The sequence below is a fragment of the Globicephala melas genome, chromosome 6 (assembly GCF_963455315.2).
Source record: "Globicephala melas chromosome 6, mGloMel1.2, whole genome shotgun sequence".
In the NCBI taxonomy this organism is placed as follows: Eukaryota; Metazoa; Chordata; class Mammalia; order Artiodactyla; family Delphinidae; genus Globicephala; species Globicephala melas.
Genome location: NC_083319.1, coordinates 56,332,940 through 56,360,722, shown reverse-complemented (window position 1 = coordinate 56,360,722; position 27,783 = coordinate 56,332,940). Strand labels below are relative to the sequence as shown.

General features: G+C 34.9%; 1 protein-coding gene across 5 annotated transcripts in view; it reads left to right on the top strand.

The window, feature by feature from the left end:
- BRD10 (bromodomain containing 10) overlaps positions 1-26,482 on the top strand; it is a 104,735-nt gene extending 78,253 nt beyond the window's left edge. For 3 of the 5 annotated variants that reach the window (XM_030877145.3, XM_030877144.3, XM_060300913.2), the window contains 3 exons: positions 15,195-15,310; positions 19,545-19,735; positions 20,864-26,480. In XM_030877145.3, the coding sequence (XP_030733005.1) occupies positions 15,195-15,310; positions 19,545-19,735; positions 20,864-24,507 (3,951 nt within the window). In that variant the 3' untranslated portion in view covers positions 24,508-26,480. Of the gene's footprint in view, positions 1-15,194; positions 15,311-19,544; positions 19,736-20,863 lie in introns of all 5 variants that reach the window. The other 2 variants (XM_030877146.3, XM_060300912.2) reach the window with 2 other exon arrangements.
- Positions 26,483-27,783: the final 1,301 nt, after the last annotated feature.

Genomic DNA, 27,783 nt, shown 5'->3' with positions numbered 1-27,783 from the left:
TAACATAAAATTTCAATTAGCTCTGACATAAATAACGTATGTAAATTGTTTAATCTTGCCCCAGATGTTTTTGATACATGCTTAACAATATGTCTTTTTTAAGAACCTTTATCAGCTGAAGGTCTTTTTTTAACTTTCACTATACTAAATTCACAATTAATCTTTACCTTCACTTTTTATTGTTCTTGAGAGACTAGAGTATAAGGGGCATTATTTTTATTCACTCAACACTTGGTAAAACAATTATTTATGAAATCAGTAATACCCATTTAACTGACATTTATAATTGTGTTATAGATTTGAAACACAATTACATACCAATAAATAAATGGAGAAGGCTTTAAGCATTGAAAAAAATCAATCACCATTAAAAAAAAATCCCTTTGTTTTATGCCTTAGGAACATCATGAAACCACTTTTAGGTCTTTGCTCAGAACCTGTTAATCTAGAATGATGTATGATAATAAGGTTAGTGATACAGCAAGCTTCATTCATATCAGCAGATTTGTTAAAGTCATTTTATATGCTGTTCAGAAAGAACATATTGGTAGCATTCTGAAGGAAGGAAATTAAAGTACCATAAAAGTACAACCTTCTGAGGTCGTTTAATACAGAGGTAAAACAGCCTTAAGCATTTTGGAAGTCACTCATATGATACCCCTGAGAGTATAGCTATAATCTAAGAGATGGGATAATGTTCATACTGATAGCCATCAATTAAGAAGAAAACATGTTCAATACACATTGTGTACAATATATAATCTGAGAATGCAGAAAACTGTATATTTTACAATTATTTCCATTAAAAATGGTTTGAATCCTTATTAGACTGTGAGGGGTTTTTTGTTTTGTTTTGAGTATATCAGCAATCTCTTCATATGGAATGAACCCCAAGTGTTGTTTTAAAACTTATCTCTGTGATGTATTTCTCAAACTATATTAAAATATTTTTTCCTCAGCCAAAAGTGTTTTTTAATATATTTTATATGTATGCTTATAAAGGACTGATTCTGTTCTTTAATAGGAAAGAATAGTCTTAATCAGGGTTTTATTTATAGTTTTTTTGCAGAAGCCATTTAGTCCATACTTCATGACTCTAAACAGAATTCTGTTAATTAAATTTGCTAATTGGTTTTTATTAGCTGCAGTTAGACAATAACATATGCATTTTAATTTGTTCCCATATTATGAATTAGGGTTTTCTTCTTAATGGATAGTTTTAAGCATAATTGGCTTATATACTTATTTATAGTATGTATTGTAAGAGAAAAAGACTTTTGCAGGCATCCTTGAGTTTTCCTGTAAAGCCATCCACCCCCCTTCCATTGGTGGTATGAGGTATAAACATATTGCCTTCCTTCACAGGAACAAGTACAAGAGTAAAAGAAAACATAAATTACAAATATTTGACTCTATAGTCCTTGGGGACATGTTTATCAGAAAATTTTAGGTTATGTATGGGTTTTAACTGATTAGATTTTATGTCTCTAAATTTTTAACTTGTCCATGACCCTTGATATTTGCATATTAGTTTTAAAATATGTTTTCTGCTCTTCAAGAAATAGAAATTCTTGGAACTGAACTTAGTGGGGATAATGTTATTGAGATTACCAGTATACAGGCTACTTTCCCCTTAAATTACCTGACTAAACAACTGTTTTCATGAACAACTTATCTCAATCAATGAAATGGCCACACAGCATAAAGGAAATAATAGTAGAAGTTTGCATCTCAGTGCCATTCCTTATTTTTTTTTACAAAAGCTGATACTGAGTGTGATAAATGTTATTGTAATAGTTCACTTTATTGAATTTTTATGTTAGTATTGGAGAATACCAGTTTATTTGTCTGTCATCACTTGGGAATAAGGGGTTCCACTTAATTGCATTTTCTAGGAAGCTGAAACCTAAACCTTCAGTACTAAAATTCTTCCTTTAATCATTTAATGAAAAAATTTCCCTGCCTCCTTTATACTGAACATAATTTAATACTTTTTTGATGACTCAGGGATCATTATGAATATCCATAATTGTACTGATACCCTAAAAATCTATTGATCTCAGTTACTCTAAACATTCACCAATAGGCCTTTAGATTATGTATTTTGAAGGTTTTTGTCTGCTTGTTTTTTTGCTTTTGTTCTGTCTCTTCATTGTCAGCCTGTCATTTCTTATGTGTGTCCATGTACTCGCCCTAGCTGATATACTGTCGGTTACAAAGCAAGTATCCGTATTATTAGAATTAGGCTCATAGTAAGGACCTGAGGAATTTTATTAATGAAATATATGAACTTGGCAATAGTGATAGCCATTTTGCTTATTCCTTGCTTGGTGAGCTTCCTTCACTATTGCCAGACAAATGAAATATTAATATTGATCTTCATGAGAGGATATCACTGTAAAAAATAGTGTTTAGAGTCAAAACAATTCTTTTGGGTGGGCCAAAAAGTGCCTTCTGTTTTTTAAGTAAAAATAAAAGACACATTTTTCATTTTCACCAAGAACTTTATTGAACAGCGTATTCACCCTTTTGTTCCACTACCTTCTGCCATTTTTTAGGCAAGTTCATAGTTCCTGAAATACTTTTTATCTTTTTGAGCAAAGAACTGTTCCAGGTGCCTTTTATAGTCTCCCGGGGAATTGAAATTTTTTCCATTAATAGAATTTCTTAAAGACCGAAATAAATGTAAATCTAAAGGTGCAATATCTGGTGAATACGGCAGATGAATTAGAACCTCCCAGCCAAGCTGTAACAGTTTTGCCTGGTCATCAAAGAAACATGCAGTGCTGCGTTATCCTGATGGAAGATTATGCGTTTTCTGTTGACTAATTCTGGATGCTTTTCAGCGAGTGCTGCTTTCACTTGGTGTAATTGGGAGCAGTACTTGTTGGAGTTAATTGTTTGGCTTTCCAGAATGAGTTCATAATAGAGGACTCCCTTCCAGTCCCACTTATATACACAACATCACCTTCTTTGGATGACGACCGGCCTTTGGTGTGGTTGGCGGTCGTTCATTTTGCTTGCCCCACGATCTCTTCCATTCCACTTTATTGTACAGTATCCACTTTTCATCGCAGGTCACAATTTGTTTTAAAAACAGAACGTTTTCTTTACATTTCAGTAGAGAATCGCATGTAGAAATATGGTCAAGAAGGTTTTTTGCTTGACTTATGTGGAACCCAAACATCAAAACAATTCGCATAACCAAGCTGATGCAAATGATTTTCAGCGCTTGATTTGGATATTTTAAGTATGTCAGCAATTTCCTGCGTGGTATAATGTTGATTGTTCTCAATTATTGTTTCAATTTGATCACTATCAACTTCAACTGGTCTACCTTACTATGGAGCATCGTCCAGTGAGAAATCTCCAGCACGAAACTTTGCAAACCACTTTTGACACGTTTGATCAGTCAGAGCACCTTCTCCATACGCTGCACAAATCTTTTTGTGCATTTCAGTTGCATTTTTACCTTTCTCGAAATAATAAAGCATAATATGCTGAAAATGTTGCTTTTTTCTTCCGTCTTCAATAGTAAAATGGCTGTCTTGGGCTTCCCTGGTGGCGCAGTGGTTGAGAGTCCGCCTGCCGATGCAGGGGACACAGGTTCATGACCCGGTCCGGGAAGATCCCACATGCCGCGGAGCGGCTGGGCCCGTGAGCCATGGCCGCTGAGCCTGCGTGTCCGGAGCCTGTGCTCCTCAACGGGAGAGGCCACAACAGAGGCCCGCGTGCCGGAAAAAAAAAAAAAAAAGTCTGTCTTTTTTAAATCCACACTGATATGACAGCCGTCACATATAATCTAACAAAATTGTTTCAAATGAAGTTAAAGACAGCTAAGTGCCACTAGAGCCATATTACGGAAAAAATCAAAGGAACCTTTTGGCCCACCCAATATTATTCAGCAGCAGCTTTCAGATCTACGATGGCTTCAGTAACAAGGAAGGACATATTCCATATAAACATTTGGTTGTCACAAATGCTCTTACTAAAGATAGAAATTACATATGTGATAGAGGATTTAATGTGGATTCGTTTAAAAACCTGGCTGCTTTTGGGAGCTCCTCTGCAGGGCCTTTCTAGATAGTTTTTCCTACCAAAGCAACAAGGAAGAATTACTCCATTTCCTCATCCAGGTCAACATTCCACTAAAAAAGCTTTCTTAATCTCTTAGAGGTTTTGCCATTGAGCTACTCATTGTACTGGAAGATTTACAATCTTTTAAAATCTAGATTGTTTACTTATTCTTGCAAGACAACTAATTCTACTTACGATTTATAATGTGAGGAGAGAAAAAATGATTTAATTTTCTGAGTTTGCTTTAGTTCACTTGATCCCATTACTTCATTTAAAGGCTTATTCAAAGAGAACTCAGCGTCTTTTACGTCCTCCAGTGCTATACCAGACATCTGACTGATATAAATAGAAGTATGTAGTTTGACAAAATCCTTTCATTTTGTCTATCTCATTATTATTTAGATCATAGGATTTTTTTAGTGCCCTAAAGGAGAAATCATGACATTTTATTGGTTTTTTTTTTTTGTGGTTTTAGTCAAGAGAGAAAAACTGCATTTTGCTTAATTATTTGGAAAGTAGTCTTTTTAATTTAGGAAATTTATTAGTTTTCCAGAGAGAGCTAAGATATTGATAAATTTGCCTGATCCTATTGTATTTGAAATTTATTAGACATTCTTGCTGTGTAAATAATCAAACTTGGTAGATTTTTGTCAGGCTAATACAGAACTGGTTATATTTCTGAATTTCTCATGTGACCCTTTTTTTCTTACATTTCCTTAATTTCCATATGTTTTATATCATAATTTAGATCTTCAAAGAGGTTTCAGTCTTTTTGATAATGAAAAGGGAACATTTGGCAAAAAAAAAGTTATAAGAAAAGAAAGCTTTTCTGGATTATGAAATGATAAATGATAGTCTTATCAATATAGATAAACTAAAATTTTAAATATAATACCCTGTCTTTCTAATACACCTTTTAGCAGTTAAGCACCTCCACACTGAGCAAGTTTTAAGACAGACTTCAAATATTTCTGTATTTCATATTCAGTATGTAAGAAAAGCTATAAAATTGCCTGGACTCTTTGATCCTATTATCCTAATTGATATTTAACTTTCATTTTCCCTCATTTTTCACCCTACTCCCCTACCCCTCAAAAAAGTAATTTACACAATAGTGTGTTCAGCAGACTGTCTCTAATAGTAGAAATTTGGGAAAAGCCCATATGTCCAACAGTAGGGAGATGACTAACCAAGCAATAATATTAACACAGTGGTATATCATATGGCTAGTAAAATAAAATATTTGTAGATCATTGTTACTACATGGAAGTATTCATGAAATGTTAAATTTTTTAAACATCCAAAAAATATATGCATAATTATTATAGTATGTCAAAAGGCATGTTTTTAAGGCATGTTTAAGAGAATTAGAAAGGAATTTCAAGTCATGAATAAAATTAATCTCTTATGTTCTTAAAATAATTTAAATTCATAATACAATAATAGCATTTAATCTTGCCTAACCAAAGGCTGTGCATTAGCTAGATCAAACTTTAGAGAAATCAGAAGCTTAGATCAGAGGTAGTGACACCCTAGTTTTTGGCCACAGAGTTTTGTAAAAGCCGGTGGTTATCAGTGAGTAATGATTCTGCCCACCCCACCCCTGCCTATCGCTGCTATGAGACTTTGGGAATGTCTGAAGACATTTTTGATTCACATAGTTGAAGAGGTGGTACTGGCACTTAATGGATAGAGGCCAGCCGTGCTGCTAAAAATATTCTACATTGTAATGATCCTACGGTGCACCTGACAGCCCCGCACAGCAAATAGTTATTGCCCTCAGATGTCAGTTGTGCAGAGATTGCAGAACCCTGGCATATGCCTGTTTTTGCTCAGGGCCCTAGTATCTCATAAGTTGCTGCTGCCAGCTTATTATGGGGAGAAAACAAGTTGATGTTTTGACACTTAGGTAGAAATCAATGAAATCATATGCCAGATTCCATGATTGAGACCATTTTATCATATCGTATATTTCTAATTAAGACTTATATTTGATGGAACTTGTGAATGTCAGTATTAACCTTTACCCTTTATGATTCTCAGATAGTTAAAAGAATTCTTGACCTTAGCTTCAGATCCATCTCAGCTGTCTGCAATCCATTATGATTTATGGCCTCTTTTCAGTATGGTCACCGTTTACCTTTTACCTTCATTATAGGAAATGAAGTTATAACTTGGTTGTATATGTATTTTCTTTGTTCATTTTTAAAAATATGATGGAAAACATTCTTAAAAAGTGAAGATATAGTAAGAAATAATACACAGGTAAATGGTAAAATATAGTCAAATTATGTATAAAACTTCACTTATGAATTTATATGAACCCCTAAATCATAGTTGCATATAGTAAAAGCTTGATATAAGGCAAAGAAATTATTATACATTAATCTTATTTTCTAACACCTGTAACAAAGAAATTTTACTCTATTATAGTGTAGGATTTTGGGATTTTTCCCTCTTCTCTCCATATCCCATTTGCTCAGTGAGGCATCAAATCAAAATTATTTTATAGCCATCTATTTAGAGTAAAAAGTCTATTTTACTACAGTATAAGGAACTTTAGATACATTCAGAATCCTGAATATGCCCTTATTAACTTAATAACTTTAGTTGTAGATATGGTTGCATCAATATCTAAATTGTCCTTAAATTAGTTTTGTTTAAGTTTTTGGCAATTACATCATTGTGTATCTTGTTTTCTTATTCTAGATCTTTTGATATGGTTAACAAAACTGAAAACTAGCTCATCTGTGGGGGGAAAAACACTCTGTCTTTAAATTGTCATAGTTAAAGCTTTCAAAAAATTAAAATAACCTTTCGGAAACCTTGTACAACAAATAAAATAAATAAGTTTCTTTGCCTGTCATATTCTAGTCTTATTCATTAGGCAAATACTTCCTCACTGTTTTCTGTGTACTATTCATAATACCAAGGAACTTGGTTGAAATTCAGAGACTAAAACAAAGTCCTCATCCTCAAGGAATTCACTTTAGAGCTTAAGCTTTTTATCGCCAATCCTGGGGATAAATTTTTAATTTTAATCAGGATTGGTTGCGCTAACTCCTGTCCTTTTATAAAAGACTTAATCTTTTATTTTCAAGCCATTTTTTTAATTCAGAGATCACCAGACACTCTAGACACTTGCTTTACTTCCCTTATTGACATGTTAATATATTATCTGGGAGTGGGACTTTATGGATTTTACGAAGAATCAAATATTAACTGACTGTTCAAAATAATAGTAAGAAAAGAGAACTAGATGACAGGAAACGTGAACCAGAACAATAGCTGTCTGGTAAGACAAAACTTCAATTGACTGTAGTCACTGAATTATCTGAAAATGCATTATCCTAATTTATTTACGGTAAGTCTTGCTTTGGGGCATTCTTTTTGACATTTAATAACTACTCTGCTCAACTAAGAACTGGATTTTAACTCTTGTTAATAGTGCTCACTGTTTCAACTTACTGCAATGTGGCATAGTCTGTATCCCATCAGGGAAACTTTCTTAAAAACAATATTTGAACACCTCTTTTCTTCTAATAAAAGTTCCAATTAAAAGGGAAAACTGTTGTTTCGTATTTTTACATCAGCCAGAGAATTCATATTGCGTGTTCCCAGCATGGAGTGAGCTTCAAGGAAGAATTGAACTAGGTGACAGCTCCTTCTATAATTAGAACTTCATAGTGTGGCTTTTATTATTTGCCTTAAACTCTTTTGAATTAAATATCACACACACTTATTCAAATGTAAGTAACAATCTAAATGCCAAATATTTTTCAAAGCCCCAAGTAAATTTGTATTATTTTCTATTTAATACTCTACTGCCTTTCAGTGGTAAGAGTTCTGGAAAATTGAATTTAAATCCGTGAGGTGCTTAAGACCAGAAAATGAGCTTCACATCATTCTCTTTTTTATATTACAGAAGATATCAAAATCTTTGGAAAGCCCCTAAAATTTAAAGATAGGGTAGTTTAACCTTTTGTGAACTAGGGAAAAATACCATCCAAAAAATAGAGAAGATTGAACAGTAACAGAACTTTCCTACCATCTTACCAGACTCTGTAAAAAAGGTAAAAATGGGGCTTCCCTGGTGGCTCAGTGGTTGAGAGTCTGCCTGCCGATGCAGGGCACATGGGTTCGTGTCCCGGTCTGGGAGGATCCCACGTGCCGTGGAGCGGCAGGGCCCGTGAGCCATGGCCACTGAGCCTGCGCGTCTGGAGCCTGTGCTCCGCAGCGGGAGAGGCCACAACAGTGAGAGGCCCGCGTACCGCAAAAAAAAAAAAAAAAAAGGTAAAAATGGAAGGAAAATTAATCCCAAATCTACCAGAGAATAAAAAGGAATCTAAATAGAAGGCCCAGAGTCCACATCTGGATCTCTAGCACTTTAAAGTAGAAAAAAATCCTTGCATGGAACTAGTTTCTTTTAATGAAGATATGATGCTAACTAGTTGTAGCAGGTGCTTTTAATTAGGACAAGGCCATTTAAGGCAGATTTAGTGGCAGTAGCATGAAATGCTAATAGACAATTGAGAAAAAAACCTACAAAAGCAGATTTTAGGAGTCCAAAACTATTAGTAATCAATAACCACTTAATATAGGAACATAGGTTATAGCCCTGTAAACCCTGCAGTCACTGCCTTAAAATATGAAACAATAACTTGTTCAAAATGATGATCCGAGTCATCAAGAGTTAAATTATATTCATTGTATACTCAGAAAATCTGGAAGACATATTTTAGGAACGTTTCTATCAATTTTTTAAAATCTTTTGCAGCTAAGTAGAAAATCTCTGTAAGCTAAGAAATTTACTTCTATAGTTTGAATACTTATTGTGGGCCTGCTCTCTGCTATGCATTGTGATGGAGCCTGAGAAAGTAAAAATAAGTAGGATACTGACTCTGCTTTTAAGATACTCCCAGTCTTAATTTCACTTACATGGACCTTTTTATGCTCTGATGATACCATATGTAACATTACTTAGTGATTTAGATTTTGCAGTGAATTGCTTGAGAACCCACCTTTCTGATATCAGGTATAGATTTGATAAAATTTTATTAACTTCTTTGTTACCACCTATTTACTAAAAAGAATCAAATTCAGATACTTACCCAATAGTTAATTTCTAGTTCAGGATTTTTTCTTCTTTGTGAATGAAAATGGTTACATACCATCAGTTACATACATATTGTTAGATTTTCTTCCCCAGTAATAGTAACTATCTCACTGGGAATGTGATCTGTCCATCCTCTCTACAAAGTCAAATGACCCTGAAACTTCCAATATTATCACTTGTAGTGATATGCAGTTGTTTGCAGTTGTTTGTCTTCATGCTTTCTAGTTAAATGCTAATTTAGAAATATAATGGAAATTATAGTTAGAACTATAGTTCTAATTAGCATTAGAAATGCTAATTTAGAAATATAATGGAAATGTTGTACATGCTGTGCAATGTAGGATATCTTTAGAATAAAGTACAAATGCTTTCCTTTTCTATTGAATTAGTCTTAAGAGAAAATGGGTGAGAGTACCTAAAGAGAAAATACTAGTATATGATAGGATAGTTCATATTAGAACCTCTGGCAGTGTGAAAATACTCTTTAACTTTTTCCATATTAATATGCAAACATTTCACTATACTGTCTAACTAGTACTTTTTCAAGGGACTGTATACCAACAAGGTGAATGCAGTGTTTTACCCCCAAAACTGTGAATATGCAGGAATATACTTATATAGTAGTAATTTCTTTAGGTGAGCAGTAAGAAAAAAAAAGTAAATACTTACTACCTTTTCACTTAATATTACTTAGACTAAGGAGAATGCCAAATAATTAGATTATTAACATGCTTAAGTATAGTTAATTTGATTTGTGCTGTGTTTTTATACATTTGCATTTAAATTATTTGTAACCTACCTTTGGATATTGCTAGTGATTTTAAATGAGACATCTTTGCAGACAAATCGATTTGGCTTTTCTAAAAGTTATTTGAATTTTATTTGAAAAGCATGATGTATTATTATCTAATCCCTTTCCACCATGTGATTTATGTCTGTGACAAGAACCAAGCCTATAACAAAAAATATTTTGTCATATGATCCCTGTTTCTGTGCTGTAACAACATATTTGTAAGTAAAAGCATGTAGCAAAAGAGCATTGATGCCTTTTTCATATATATTATATTTTGTACATAAAAATTATCTTTTTTATCATCTTCACAATAATACCCTTTCAATTTAAAAAAGAATTCTTTGTATATTTATATGTGATGTTAATCTTTTCTTCAAATAACTGTTGATACCTATTTTGTTTAGATATAATGTTATAAGAAAATCTATATAAGTAACAGAATGATTTGTGTAAACAAACTACTTTCACCTAAGTTTAATATTCAAAGCATCTGAACTTATTAAAATGTGCAAAAGATCCATGGTAATGAGACATTTAATAAACCTGGAATTTATTTGTTTTCCTCTTTTCTTCCTTCTAGATGTTCAGTGTCCCCAGCATCAGTAGATTGCCAACTCCCTCTCCTTGCAGCACCCCAGCCAGCACTATGCTGGTGCTGTCATACCCGATTACTGCAGCAGAATGGAGTTTTTCTTTAGTTGTAAGGTAAGTTTCCCTCCCCACTCATTTCACACACATAGACTCAGCTTTTCATTTTACAATATTGTGTAGTTTTGTAAGTTTTTTAGAAGTTTCTTTTCTCTTATGGTTCCTTAGGTTATTAACCTATCACATTCAAAAACTTATAAAACTGCATAATATAATAAAGGGCTTACCTCGTGGCCATAGACAAGCTCCTTATTGTAGTAATCCCTATGAGGTTATAAAACCTTAGTGTTTGACAGTGGGGCATCTCATGGAAAGGGAGCTGGCAATCTGCAGCTGCTGTGGACATTGGCTGAGAAAGTATTGAAAGGTAAGCCTCAAATTTAGACCATATTGTATACCTTTGGTTCCGTGGTGTATGTTTGAATTCATACTTTATTTTATGTTACATTTCATAGTAAATTTATAAAAGAAAAATACATTACTCTCTTCAAAGTGACCTTCAGTAAATGTTTGAATTATTAAGTTCACATAACACATTGGGATTATTTTAGAAAAAAATTTTTGTCTGTGAAAATAGTGAGAATTCTAATACTAAAAATTGTGAGAATTCTAATACTAAAAAATGTTCATTTATCCCCATATTCACATACCTGTTTATAAAGAAAAGTCAGCACTAAATTTATATATGTAAAGCGTATTAAATGTATTTTTTATTAGAGAAACAATTAGAACACTGTTCTATAAATAACCATTTACTTAATCTTTCTATCTACTTTCTTTGATTCTGTATTGATCAGTGCAGATAAAAACTGTAAGAGCCTTTCTGATTTTCATTATATCCGTATTCTCTCTTATGTGTTTGAAGATGGGGAACTTGCTGTTTTCCTTGTTTTTTTAATTCACTTTTAAACTTAAGGTCACCATAGTTTTAAGTACTACTGTAATTAAACAAATGAAACAAAGTAAATTTTAGAGATTTTAATGTTTGCATTACAGAGATACCTACATGTAAATATAGGAACTTACACAGTACAGTCTCTTTCTTCTTTAGGAATTGTCTGTGTGTAGCCCATGAGAGATGGCATTGTGTAGTGGAAGGAAAGTGGATTTTAGCATTCGGGAGATCTAGAATTCTAAAGTCTTCTTCCACCTACAAGTAATTCTCTGTTTACTTTAGACACTTTCCTTCTGTAAAATTATGTCCTCTGAGTTCCCTTTTAGCTTTAATAATTTCATCCTAGAAGAAACATGATAGTTTTTCCTTTATCTGTGTATATAAATAAAGTTGATCAGTCAGGAAAGCTATTGCTAATGATCTGATTTAAAGTTCAGGAAATATTTTGTTTGATTTTAAATAGATTTTTATATTAGATCCAAGTTAAGGCAAATTATTACCATTTGACTAACTTCATTTAAAAATTCATAACTTCTCTACATTAGTTCCATTGTATACTGTGACACTCTGAGACCAGCACTAGGTAGAAAGGGACGTATTATTTTCTTTCCATTTGGATTGTATTGACCAAAGAAATAATAAATGAGAGAACCAGTATGAGTTTCTCTTTTACTGTCAAGTAATTAAAGTACCTTACTACCTCAAACACCAGTCCTGGAGCAGTGATTCTGAACTTTTTTAAACCTATGCCCCCTTTTGATAGATGACACACATACCCCATGGCAGGTACAGGGATGCCCTTTGTTGAGGTCATCGTATCCTTTATATGTATCTTCTAGTCAAAACATTTTATCAGCCTTTACTTTATATAATTTGTGTTATGAAAATAATAAATTTTTGTTTGTTTTTCAAATACAGAATGATTAGATAGGCATTTTCAAATATAAATGAGATACCATACCATCACTACCCCAAGTTGAGAATATGCAGTATAAAGAAGGGGAAGAAGGCCAAAAAACATACATAAAGTTGAAGGCCTTAGACATTTACAAACAGGTCAGTGGGTAAAACAGAGTTATATGGAAGTTAGGACTCTATTCTCTGATTGATTTATATGACCCCTCCTGTTCAGTAGTATATTTTCTGGGCATTGGATTAAGTAAAATTTAGTAACCAAAATAAAATCAAAAGGTAAAATTTTCCTAATATTTTTAAAACTCTTTCCTATAAAAATTAATGTTGTAATTTAGTAGAGACACAAACAGAGTTGATAAATGGCTTTAAGTAGTATCCAGTTACACAGTCTCCCCTTCCCGTGCTTCATCTACCTAGTCCTAAAAGTCCCATAACACTGACAGTTCTGTAATCCCTACCCCATCACCACCACACTAATCCACACAGCCACCGTACTGCCCAGGTTAAGTCTGCATCTGTAATTCTTCCCCATATATCTCCCAGTTAATAAGGAATTCAGCATGCCTGGCGCCCCCTAATCCTTTAATGCTTTTCCAGTCAGTTATACCATGAAGAGAATACTCTCCCCACCTTCATTCCTTACCTCTTTCTGCTCTCTTTAGCTTAGGAAAAGTTTATTTCCACTGTCACCATTTCATTTTTGAGCCAAATAGAAGTTTATATGTAGAAAAAAATAATGTTGTTGATATGCCTTGTTAAAGGGAAAAATCTCCATCTACTATTTTCTATTTTTTATTGAAACAAAATCTTACCTCATTCTGAAAAGGATTTAGGGTAGCTGTTACCTGCCTTTTCATCTTCCTCAAATAGCTTTCCATAGATGGAAGTTATTTCTTGCTCAGTTTTATTATTTATAATCTAATAGTTTTGTTTTCATGGGTTAGAATATGCACTTTATACTATCTCATAACATTTCTTAGAAAAATAAACTTTTGAGGTATAACTCATTGTTAGTTGGGTCCTTTTAGAATGCTTTTGACAAGATGGAAAGTCTCTTCAGGTTAGTATATTATATGAAATAAAAGTTACTTTTCTTGAAATTTTTTCACAATACTATAATTTGTTATGCCACTGAGAAGACACAAAAATTAGTCAGTGAGCCTAGGTTCCACATTCATTATGAGCACATGCACATATAATCTCACCTTTTCCTACTCTTCTAATGAACAGTTTCCCTTCTGAAGTATAAAAACCTCAGTTAGAAATGTTTATTTTTATGTGCATAAACGTTGTGTTGGTTTAAAGCACAAAATTTTCAGGAGTAGGAAATGCACTGTTATTGATCACTTAGTTTTGTATGTGTCTAAAATTTGCATGACAAAAGGAAAAGTTTTAGATATATGTGAAGTTGGGGAATTTATGCACAGATTTTAGAATATGCTTTGCTCTAGGGAGTGGTTATTTTTCTGCCTTAATGTTTTACCTATATGCAAATTGACTCAGAGTTCCTGTGGGGTGAAATCTAATTTTATGCAGGTTAAATATGATCTGTAACATATATAGTTGTGTGCCTTTTGTTATAAAAGAAATAAAATGAGTGGACTATATGGTATGTAAATTATATCTCAAAGCTGTTACCAAGTAAAAAAGAAATACAACTTGGTTATATAACAGTAAGGGACTATAGTGATGGTGGTGGTGGTGATGTGGATAGCTGGTGTTCACTAACATTGTGGAGAAGGGGAGGTTGGCTACCTAAAGTTATACCTTCTGTAATCTTACTGTCCCTATGGTATTCAAATAATTTTATGGGTGCTGATGAAATGTATCTTTACTAGAGGTTTTATAACCTGTGTCAGATTGAATTTATGTAATACAGTTTTTAAGAGGCAGTGATGTAATTAGTTCTAAAGAACTTGGACTTCACCAACAGGCAGATCTGGGTTCAAGTCAGAGAACCTTAAACAAGTCATTTAATCTCTCTGAGCCTTAGTTTCATCATTTGTTAAGTAAGACTAAAAATGCACACACTTTAGAGGGCTTTTATAACTGCTAGTATACGTGAACTCTCATGTTCACTCGATCTCTCTCTCCCTCCCTTCCTCCCTCCTTCTCTGTCTGTCTCTCTCTCTGTCTCTTTCTCTCCAAGTATGAATGAAATACTTAGGATAATACTTAGCAAATGGAGGGCATGTCAGAAATTAACCGTTAGTATAGCATGATAGTACTGAAAATGGTGACCAGTTGTTTACTTTTCTGTGCTGGAAACATTTTTAAATAAAATAATTGTAAAATTTCCTAAGGAAGTTTGTTAGGATGGCTTTTGAATAGGATAACAATTCAGGCTTTCTCTCTTCTTTCCCCCACTGTTTTGGAAAAATTACAGAAACTTTACAGAAGTGAGCAATGTCATTTACATAGTTATATAAATGTTTGTATCTTTACATGTGTTTTAGTGATTTATAAAAGTGTTTATAATTGACCCAATTAAAAACTTAAAAAAAAATTTTTATCTCTTGGTTTAATTAAATGGGTTTTAGATTTCTCCTGTAGAATTGAGAATCTTTAAAGTATATCGAAGAAGATTTATTATAGGATATTTTCCTCCTTGCTGCAACCTTCTGAAGAAGAGATATGTACTTATTTGATGGGTATTGGCATTTTGTTTTGTATTTTACTCAGAAAATAAGTCTTGGCGTTTACTTTTGGATTCAGTCTAAGGAATTTACTTTTAAAATTGTGTTTTTTAGGGCAAATGGTATCATCGGAGGCAAGCTGTAAAAGAATTGCATAGTACATTGATACGTCTTTTAAATGAATTGCTGCCATGGGAACCAAAGTTAATGAAAGCTTTTCAAAGGAACAGGTAAATCAAGCTTTATTATCTTTTTTAAGGCTCTTACTTTATGATTATGGAAGGTATCCTGGTATCATTTAGTATAGTTTTCCACTGATTTGTAATTCAGATAGTTTTGAGTACCTACTGTGTACAAGGTACCTCCTAAGCCCTGACAAAGTACTATTACCTTTTTTTTTTTTTTTTTTTTTTTTGCGGTACACGGGCCTCTCACTGTTGTGGCCTCTCCCATTGCGGAGCACAGGCTCCAGACGCGCAGGCTCAGCGGCCATGGCTCACGGGCCCAGCTGCTCCGTGGCATGTGGGATCTTCCCCGACCGGGGCATGAACCCGTGTCCCCTGCATCGGCAGGCAGACTCTCAACCACTGCACCACCAGGGAAGCCCGACAAAGTACTATTGATTAAACAAAACTCTATACTGTGTGGTTTTTTTCTCCCCCAGTTTTTTTTTTCATTGTGGTAAAATGCACAAATAAAATTTACCATCTTCACTAGTTTTAAGTGTACTGCTCAGTAATATTAAATACATTCATGATGTTGTGTCACTGTTACCCCATCCATCTCCAGAACTTCATCTTGTGAAACTGAAACGCTATACCTGTTAAACGATAACTCCCTATTCCCCCCTTCCCCCCATCCCGTGGCAACCACCATTCTACTTTCTGTATCTATGATTTTGACTAAGTACCTCATATAGTACAAAATATTTGTCTTTTTGTGACTGGCTTTATTTCACTTAGCATAATGTTCACAGGGTTCATCCATATTGCAGCATATGTCAGAAGTTACTTCCTTTTAAAGGCTGAATAATATTGCATTTTATGCATATACCACATTGTGCTTATCCATTCATCTGTAATGGGCATTTGGGAGGCTTTTCATGTTTTAGCTATTATGAATAATGCTGCTATGAACATGGGTGTACAAATATCCAAGACCCTGCTTTCAAATTTTGGGGTGTATACCTAGAAGAGGAATATGATAATTCTATTTTTAATTTTTTGAGGAACTACTATACTGTTTTCTACAGTGACCGTATAATGTTACATTCCCACCAACAGTTACAAGAGTTCCAGCTTCTCCACATCCTCACCATTTGCTATTGTATTTTTTTTAATTGCCATCCTAATGAATATGAGGTGGTATATCATTGTAGTTTGGATTTGCATTTCCCTAATGATTAGTGAGATTGAGTGTTTTTTCATGTGCTTATGGCAATTTATATATCTTTGGAGAAATGTTTAGAGATTTTTTTGATTATTGATTCAATTTCCTTACTAGTTATAAATCTATTCAGACAGACAAACTCAAATGTCAGATGGTGATAAGTGCTGGGAAGAAAAATGAAGCAGGTTAAGGGGAATAAATGCTTAGTTTGGATGGGATAATAATGATTGGTCATTTACCAGGGTGTTGGAGAACGCTTCCCTGATGAGTTGATGTTTGAAAAGAGACCTGAAGGAAATAGGGGAGAGAGCCAAGTGGATATCTAAGAGAAAAGAAGATGTAGAAGCCCTAAGGTTAAAAGCATGATTGACATTTATAGGAAATGCAAAGGGGCAAGAATAACCAGAGCCGAGTGAGTGAGGAGGAAAGTGGTAAGAGTCAAGAGTCAGAGAAGTATAGGGAAAGGTAGCCTACGTGTTTAAGGATTTTGGCTTTTACTCTGAGATGAGAAGCCATTGAAGAGCTTTAAACAGAGGAAGTACATGATCTGACTTATGTTTTAAAGCACTCCCTCTGCCTGTTCTGTTGAGATAGTGTAGTGTGGGATGATGATAAAGGCAGGGAAGTCAGTTACACTATAGTAGTGGTCCAGGCAAAAAATGATAGTGGCTTGGACCATGATAGTAGCAATGCAGACGGCAGGGAGTGCTTGGATTCTGGATAGATCTTGAAAGTAGGACTGGTGGAATTTCCTTAAGGCTTGCATATGGAGTGTCAGAAAAAATGAGGAGAAAAAGATGGTGCCTAGTATTTTTTATCTAAACAACTGGAATAATGCAATTGCCATTAGCTGAGATAGGGGAAACAAAGAAGTAGTTTTGGGGAGGGGGCGGATTCAGGAGTTTGGATTTCAACATGTTAAGTTTGATATGCCTTTCAGATGTCTAATTGGAGTTACTGAGTAGGCAGTTTAGCATATTAGTCCCAGTTAAAGGGAGTAAGCCAGGCTGGAGGTATAAATTTGGGGGTTGTCAGGATATAGATTATATTTAAGCTGTGAGATGGTAGAAATCACCTAGTATATGAGCATAGATAAGAGAGACTGAACCCTGGGACATTCCAACAGTTAGAGGTGATGGAGATGGCAGGACTCAGCAGAAATGACTGAAAAGGAGTATTCAGCAAGGCAGGAGCATAACCAAGAGTGGTGTCTTAGAAACCAGGTAAAGAAGATGTTTTAAAAAGGAGGCTGCTCATGATGGATTGAGGAAGATGAGGACGAGAATTCATTGTTAAATTTGGCAATATCATTGATGACCTTGAGGAGCTGTGTTGATAGAGATGTGGGTAAAAGTCTAAGGAGTGTGTTCAAGAGAATTAGGGGTGAGGAACTGGAGTTTTTCTATAAAAGTAGAGCAGAGAAATAGGGCAGTACCTGGAAGGACAAGTTGGAGTCAAGTTGGGTCATTTGTTTTTATTAATGGGAGAAATAACATGTTTGTATACTGGTAGAAATGATTGAATAGAGAGGCAAAAATGAACTCAGACAATGGAAGGGATGTTTGGTTGAGTGAGATTCTTGACTAGGTGAGAGAAGATGCATAAGTTGGAAGGGTTAGCTTAGACAGGAAGATGGAGAATATGAGTACAGATGAAGGTCTTAAGTTGCAGATGGGGTGTGAGCATATGAGAGTTCTTGTCTGATTGCTTCCATTTTCCCTGAAATAAGGAGCAAAGTCATTAGCTGAGTTGAGAAGAAGACTGAGAAGGGAGGAACTTTATACTACCCCCATATAGATATTACTAAAATGAAATTAATTTTACAGTTATCCTTTGATAACCCACTCTAGTATCTTACAGCCCTCATCTGCTCTATAAAACCCTTAAGCAAAAAAAAAAAAAAACCTTCAGCAATAATTGAAAGATAAATTGAGAGTAATTATTAACTAACATTTGTTGAATATTTGTGTGCCACACAAACTACGAAGTAAGTGCTATTATTATCCTCATTATACAAATAAGTAAACTGAAGCTTAGAAAGTTTAAGGAACTTGCCCAAAGTCTTACAACTGTTGAGTGACAGAGGTGAGATTTAAACTCCAATATGCACACATAGGAATTTTTTTTTTTTGATGTGGACCATTTTCAAAGTCTTTATTGAATTTGTTACAACATTGCTTCTGTTTTATGTTTTGACCTTTTGGCCACGAGGCATGTGGGATCCTAGCTCCCTGACCAGGGATCGAACCCACACCCCCTGCATTGGAAGGCGAAGTCCTAACCACTGGACCGCCAGGGAAGTCCCACACAGATAGGAATTTGTAGCAGAAGTAAATTGGAGAATGTATGTTCAGATTTTTTTTTAAAAAATAAAAATAAACAAAGGGTAAAAGTAAAATAGAGAAACTCAGTTGAAAGCAAATGAATAGTAAAGGATCTCTAAAATATCATGTAATCATTTGGAAATGTTTCTATCTCTCTTAGTGTTATAGAAACATAGGTATTATGTTTTTATGTGAAAAGGATCTCTGAAAGATCACTTTTCAGCTTTGTTTCCCTATGCTTAATTTAAAAAAATAATTTCTAGTGAGACCCAAAGGTTCAGGATTAAATGATGGATTGTTTTTGTTTGTCACTCTTTGTATAACAGTCAAAAATAATACACACTGTTTATTAGAACTTTTTGATTAACTCTTTTAAATGACCTTTTAAACTATATTATAATCAGCAGTTTTAAGACTATCTCAAATCTATTTCTATCAGTGCAGCTAGAAAAAAAATTACCTTTTTCGCATTTAATAGGTCTAACAGCAGCCTTTAGAAAGACAAATAGGTATATGTACGAACACTTTATTCTGAAATTGCACATATATTTTTTTAAGTTTCTTATGCCTACACCCTGTGTTTTGTCTTCTTGAACAATAGTCATTGGCATCTTAGACACACTTGGTTAAAACATAGGTTTAGTGACTTAATTGAAAATACTAAAATATAGCTTAAAATGTTAGAAGGTACTTTAGCTTCCAAGAGTTCAATACGTATGTATTGTTTGTTGTGTCGAATATTTTTCTTCAGGAGTCGCCTAAAAAAAGACTATGATGATTTCAGAAGACAGCCTGATCACGATAAATTTACTGGAGAACTGTGGACTGCTGAAGAAGGTGAAGGAGATCCTGGAAAAGAATCTCCGAAAGTAGAACTCAGTAGCAAGTCTATAGACACCACAGAACCTCTAGATATCCTGGAGAAGGATCATTTTGATTCAGGTAGGCATTAAAACTTTCTTTAAAACAACACTAAAAGCACAAAGAGAAATTTTAGTATCTTTTGTGGAGATAAAGGATAATCTGGTTAATGAAGTTCATTGATTGGGAAAATCTGTTATGTTTGAAGGTGTACTAATGTCTTATTAAAGGTTCTTTGGAGTCATTATTACTGTTCTAGGAGTTTCTGGAGTCAGTGCCCGACTCCAAACTGTAGGCATGTTATTGCTCATTACAGACCACACATCACTGATATGCATCCCTTTGAAATAGGTTTAGCCTCTTCTTTTTATTATTATTAATTTTGAAGCACTATTTCTGATGTTTGCTTTAAATGGAACTTGTCAAGTCCCTGATAATTGTGAAGATTTTTTTTTTTTTATGAGGAATGATCAAGGTTGATGGCCTAATAAGACCAGAGTGGACACCTCATTCTTATAAGGAGGCTGGATTAGATGATCTGTAATTCATTTCAACTTATCAGATTATTTTATTCTATAAATCTAGTTAAATAACTTTCTTTAGTTATCTAAGAGGTATAAAAATTTTTGGTTAGAAATGTATTAACCTATTGTTTTCCATGTCTGGTGAATTGAAAAAGAGTAACTTCTCATCAACCCAGTTTGATCAGATATGAACATAAATTTTTTACTGTAGGAATAATTAAACACCAGAAAAAGCTGGACATTTTTAATTCCGTAGAGTCTCTCTCTAAAAATAGAAAATATGGAGAACCATCTCTCTTTGATACGAAGGTTTCCCTATCTAGAAGGAGAGCACTAGACTAGATTCCTTTCCAAATCTAAATCCTAAGTCCTAATTGCTGGCTTGAGTATCTCTTTAAAAGATGTAAACTTTCCTTTTACACTTGTATTGGCAGCAGAATTTGATCAAAAATAATTTCCTTATTAATAATACGTTGTTCTTGGGAATGGTTACAATGTCAGGATTACCATGTTAAAGCTCACCTTACCTTAATTTCCATCAGTGGTACTGAGACTTTTGAATCGCCCTACAGGTTTCTTAATAAATTGCTTGTTCAAAGATTGACTTTCTTTTTTATAATTGGTCTTACCATTGCTATTCAGTTGCTGTTTTATATAAACAAAATGCTTGTTTTATAATTTTCAGATGATATGAAATTGTCAGAAATAGATTTACCTATGGCCAGAAGCAAGTTGCTGAAAAAAGAATTGCCTTCTAAAGATGTACCTAAGACACTGCCTAAAACACTTAAACGGCAGTCCAAACAAACTAATTATCTGGATGATAGCACAAAAGAGCTTTCCCCAAGGAAGAAAACAAAGTTAAGCACAAATGAGACAACAGTTGAGACTGTAGAAGGTGATATGCAAATTGACTGTTTGAATGAATCAAAGCATACAGAGCCACTGTTTCCAGAGTCATTTGCCTCATTGGATTCAACACCAGTGTCTACTCTCCAGAAAGGGACCAAACCTATTCAGGCCTTGCTTGCAAAGAATATTGGGAACAAAGTGACCTTAACAAATCAACTGCCCCCTTCCACAGGTAGAAGTGCTCCTGCTGTGGAAAAGCCAGTTATATCTCCTCCAGAAGCAAGCCCCATAAAGCCAGCATTGACCTGCCACACCAGTACAAAAGGTCCTTTACAGATGGTGTACAAAATGCCCTGTGGCCAGTGGTTGCCCATAGATCTTCATAACAGCTCTGTAAAGATTCAGATGCAACCTATGCTGGATCCTAAAACAGGAGAAAAAATCATGCAGCAGGTTCTCATTCTGCCTAAGAATTTTGTAATTCAGCACAAGGAAGGGAAAGCAGTTGCAAAAGAAATACCACCACTTCAACAAAAAGGTACAGAACGACGTGGTTCATCTTTCCCACAGACAGCAAATGTAAACTCTTCTTTAGCATCAGTTCTTGTCAACCCAACAGGAACTGTTTCTACCCAACTACCTAATACAGCTTTCAACAAGACAGTTACACCTTTGTCAAATGTGAGTAATGCTAGACCACAGCCTTTGACACCTGTAACCTCCATAAGTAATTTATTAACACCACCAGTTAAGACTAGCCAGAGTGAGGCAGGAAAAGTCAAGAATGCAGTTTCAGCAGCCGCATTCCCCCAGCCCATTGCTTCACCCACCATTTCCTCAACAGTTCAGCCTCAGTTATCAGCAACAACACTAAATGGATCTACAAATCCCGGTAGTTCCCTCAACTGTTTTGCACAACAAACTGCTGATTCTTCTGAAGCAAAGCAAGAACTGAAAACTGTATGCATAAGAGATTCACAGTCAATTCTTGTTAGGACACGAGGTGGGAACACTGGAGTTGTAAAAGTACAGACCAATCCAGATCAAAATTCATCCAATAGTTTATCTTCAAGTTCAGTTTTTACTTTTGCTCCTCAGCTTCAGGCATTTCTAGTGCCCAAATCAGCAACTTCATCATCCTCTGCTTTTTCGCCAGTAGCTGGAACAACTGCTACATCTAGTCTCCCACCTTTTGGCCAAGCACCTACTTCTGTTTCCATTCCAGCTGGCTTTAATCCATCCACGGGGAAAAATCTTAAATTTACATTAAGCCAACCTTCCTGCAGTAGTAATTTGGGGCACATGATAGATAAAACTTCACACATGCCCTCCTCTCCCTTAAAGTCTTCTGTTTCTTCTAGCACTCTCCTACCATCAACAGCAAATAGTTCAGTAAGCGTAATTAGCATATCAACAGGAAATTTTGGACAAACCAGTGCAAATGTTATTCATACACCAGCTAAACAGCAACAAGTAGATTATGTCACAAAAAGTTACCCTGTTACAAGATCAGAAGCAACAGCAGCAACAAATGAAGATATGGTCAGTGGGACTCCAGTTCAGAAACTTATGCTGGTGTCAGCTCCATCTATTCTTTCTTCTGGCAGTGGAACTGCAATTAATGTGGCACCTGCACCAACATCTGCAGGTGTTTCTGCCCAGAAATTAGTTTTTATTAATGCTGCAATTCCCAGTGGCACTTCAACCCCAACTATTGTGGCAGAACCATTAAAACAAACTCTTCCTCCTCCCTTGAGTAAAACATATGTTAAGGCTCCAGAGCAGCCCCAGATAGTACTAATTCCATCTACAGTGGGAGCACCAATAAAAATAAATTCGTCACCAACTGTGTCTCAGATAAAAGATGTGAAAATTGGGCTAAACATAGGCCAAGCAATTGTAAATACTTCAGGCAGTGTGCCAGCTATACCATCAATTAACCTATTGCAAAATGTAACCCCAAAAGGAGAAGAAAAAAGTACCAAGGGCTATGTTTTGCCGCTGTCAACAATTGGTAATTCAATTCCAGTAAGCTCAAATTTTGTGAGTCAAAATATTACTCCTGTTAATGAATCAGTGGTTTCTGCTTCAAGAACAGTAAACATGTTTTCAGTAACAGGAGCAAATGTATCTTTGGGTTCTCTTTCAGTGACCTCAACCTCTGCCTCAGTTGGGACACGACCTCCTGTTTTAGTCAGTGGAAATGATACCTCTTCAAGAATTATGCCTATTTTGTCAAATAGACTTTGCACGTCAAATCTCGGAAACACTGTGGCTATATCAACTGTGAAAACAGGACATCTTGCATCATCTGTTCTGATTTCAAATACACAACCAACAGTGTCTCCTAAATGTCTGACATCAGCTTTGCAAATCCCTGTTACAGTTGCCTTGCCTACATCTGTGACTGTATCCCCTAAAATAATCAACACAGTTCCACAAGCCACAACAGTACCAGGAGCCACACGTTCTGTATCTCTTTCTAAAAGACAATCTCGGACTTGCGTCCAGTTTCAGTCACCAGGGGTTTCAACTACAGTGCCAACAAGTATAAACACAAATAAACCTCAAACTGAATTTCCATCCCTTTCACCGAATCCAGGTAAAATAATTAACATTTCCAATTTTGCTTCTCTGCCAAACCAGCAACTGTCCCCTGCTTTCGTAAAATCAACCCCCAGTTACAGTTCTGCTCCAGCTGGCACTGCCGTTCACACTGGTGCAGCACCATCAAATGTAACTAGTGTGGCAGGGGGCCAGTTCAGTGAGCCTTGTATTCAGCAAAAAATAGTCATCAATACCAGTACGCCTTTGGCACCTGGCACACAAATCATGATTAACGGAACCCGCTTTATTGTTCCACCACAAGGTCTTGGAGCTGGCAGCCATGTTCTCCTTATATCCACTAATCCAAAATACGGACCTCCCTTAGTTCTTAACAGTGGCCAAGGCATTCAGCCTGCACCGGTAGATAACCTGGCCCAGAAGATCACGCTAGCATCAAATAATTCTTTAAGTGGGCAACCTGTGAAACATTCTCTAAGAAGCTCTACAAAAATTGTAAACTCTCTTGGGAATGCAAGTTCTCTACCCAGAGTACATGCAGCACCACAGATCATAAACCCAGCTGCTGAAGTTTCTGTACCACCTCCTGCACCAACAGTGTCATTGACTTCAGTAATTAAGTCTCCTCCAGCTACTCTTTTGGCTAAGACATCTTTGGTTTCTGCCATTTGCTCTAGTAATCCTTCACTGCCGAGTAGCACTTCAGTATTTCATTTGGATACATCAGTCAAAAAATTGTTGGTCAGCCCAGAAGGAGCCATTTTGAATACCATAAATACTCCATCATCTAAGGTTTCTTCACTCTCTTCATCACTCTCTCAAATTGTTGTATCTGCCAGTCGAAATCCTGCCTCTGTCTTCCCTGCTTTTCAGTCATCTGGCTTAGAGAAGCCTGACACAGCTGCATCTTGAATTTAGACTAAACGAGCCAGTTTTTAAATAATGGGGCATTGTTTTGACTCCCATAAAAATTTTAACTTTATTATACTGTTGAAAACATACATAGTTTGTGTGTGTGTGTGTTTTAATGTATCTTTTCATTAGCTTGCAACAAGGCTTTGTTTTTCTTGGGGAGGGAAAAATCTGTTCCATTTCACTCATTGATATGAGTATGTTTTCAAAGGTTATTTGTTTAAAATAGACAGGACTTACCTGTCTATATAACATGAATTGAACAAAGTCAAATTTGACTAGTTTGGAGTAAGCTAGGCTTTTGCACACTTGCATTGACATGTTTCTTCTTGAATTTGGACTGTTGCGGCGTGACTCTACAATATGGTATTCTGTGTCTTTAGTGGAATCTTATTTTTGTTTCTGTAAGAAAAAATATATATATATATTTATGCATTGTGAAAATGCAGTCCATTGTGTAAAATTGTACATATTCCTAAATCCTTAACAACCTCTACTAAACTATATGTACAAAGAACTATGCTGTCTTATTTATGTTTTGTTTACATAATGTATAGTTTTTTAAGTATTTTAGTAATTTTGGACCAGTGAACTGTTAGCATCAATGCAGAAGAATCTGCATGTAATAAACTGAGTTGCTGTATTTCCTTGTTTGAATACCATTTTTAAAGTGCATTCTTGTTCTATTGAAAGACTACATGATAGAAGATGAGGACAGATCTTTACAAAAAGGAATTTAGGCTAGGAAATTTGAATTAATAATAGCATTTGTACAAGACTTTAGAATTTATAAACTTTACTTCCACATATCTCATTTGACTTTCACAGTACTCTTGAGAGCTTAAATGATGTGCCCTAGGTCACTCAGCTAGTTGGTGGTATAGCCAGTATTTGAACCTAATGCTTAAAATCATTTCTGCATAACTTTACATTACTTCTGCTTTAAAATTTCACTCTAGATTTCATTGTTTTAACTTTTTTCACTTAATCCACCACCAGATTCTACATTGATCAAAATAAGTAATCTTAAAGGCCAGTGTGTTTGGTCTGTGTTTATACATCCCAAATATGTTTTTTTAACTTTTTATTTTTAAATAATTTTAGATTTACAGGAAGTTGCAATGATAGTACAGAGAGGCTTGGGGTACCCTTCACCTAGTTTCCCCCGATACATTTATATTTACATTGAGGGGTTGGTTCATAGTTGACTGATTTTCCAAAATGATATTTAAAAACGTGAATTTTTTTTGTTTGTTTAGAATGACAAATGAATGTGAACACTTTCAATTATTTATAAGTACTCTCTTTTTGTGTGTATTTTTCAATTACAGAGCAGTTACTTAAATTCCATTGTAAAGCAATGTTTATATGGACCAGCTTATTCTTGGGGTTCAACTTTATGGTATTTCAGAATTTGCCTCATTTTAAATAAAAGGTAGATTTTATACTTACTTGATGTTTATATCCATTATCTTTTTTGGGATACTGATTGTAAACTCATCCACATCCCATTTATAATGATACTATTAAACCTGATCACATGGAGTTGTAGTCTAGGGTTGAAGAGTAGGCCTAAAGACTTCTTTTGAAACTACATTGAAATTTATTAGTTGAAGAGGGCAGTGAGGGTATTCCTGGAAAGTTGCTAAAGGCTCTCAAAAGCCTAGATTTATACTCTAAGACAGTACCTTTGCTGATCATGTCTATGCTTCACTCTGTAGTCACCTTCCCCCTTTCCTTGTCAGTTTAGAAACCTTGGATTTCAGGGGGAAGTGGGTGATGTTTGAAGTACATTGCATTGTACATACACGGTGCACAATAAATGAATGTATTTACCTACTCAACTTTTTAAAACAAAACAACCTAAAACTATTCATCTTTTGTCTGAAAACAATTCTCTACACCACTTCCAGAAACGAATTTACCGAATTACTTATGACACACTTTATTCCCAGTGAAGGCCCCTCACTTATTAACCACTAATTCTTTTCTGACTCCTAAATCAGAATCCTAATATGACTTTCAAAGCTCTGTGTGATCTGGTGAACCTTAAAGTCCCTGCTCCCCGTTTAGGCTTTTAGAGCCTAAAAGGCTCTTCAGTCTGTTCCTGCTTACCTCTCCAGCTTCATTTCAATTGACTCTCCCCCTTGCTTTCTGTACTCTAGCTTTCTTTTAGTTCCTAGAAAGTTCAAGACCTCAAGGTCTTCCCAGATGTTCCCTTTAACTTAATGTTTCATTTCAGGTTCTCATTACATATTACATAACTCCCGCTCCTTACCCCAGCCAGCATCATGCTATTGCAGTCACTCAGAGATTGAGGTCATAGTGTGAGAAATGCATAGTACTCCTTCACAACTGTAATAAAATGATCTGTATGCAATTATTTAATGCCTGTCATTTTTTAGAAGAGAGAGACCTTGTCAGTCATCTTCATCATTGTCACCCTAGCAACTGGCACATAGTAGATATTCAATATGTATTTGTTGAATGAGTGAGGAATCTAGTTAGCTTCTTATATTATTTAAGGTCTAGTTTACTTTTAAAAAAAATAATGCCCCATTTTTACTAGAAATTTGACTAAATTAATGGATTATATAATCAAAAAGTCAAATTCCTTTTCCTTTGCCTCCAGTTTGGAAGGTCATGTGGATTTCTGGGATCTTGGCCAGAGAGTACAAAGTCAAATTCCTCAGTTCTTTGTGTTCAGTGTTTTTAAGTATTCTTAAAGGTCATCTATTAAAGCATTCATGTAAAGGAAGAAAAGTCACCACAATGCTACCTGAAAGACTTCATGGTCCTGGAAGGGTGTTTCTACCCTTAGTATAGAATTAGTAGGCCATTTGGATGTCAGTATTCAATATCATTTTAAATGCTAAGATAAAACATGCTGAAATAACATACCTCCTTCTCATGTGTTAACTCTTTTCTCTCATTCCCTATGATTTTTCCTACCAAAAAAACTTTCCTTTGTGATTTTATATATATATATATATATATATATAAAAAATACTAAGTGGCTGCTTAGATTCCTGCTTTCATTCCAAGATTCCAATTTTATTGATATATTTAATAAGTAATTGACATCAATAGTTTTATGATCAAAGCAGCGATGGCTATAATATACACTAAGATAAATGGAAATGTTTGTTTGGTCTACTATATCATTAACTTAGAATGAATTTAGAAATACTTAATATTAAAAGCTTGAGAAAATGGCAGGATCTGAAAGTGATCTAAGAAATTTGATGGGGAGTTTAGTTATTCAAAGTTATACTG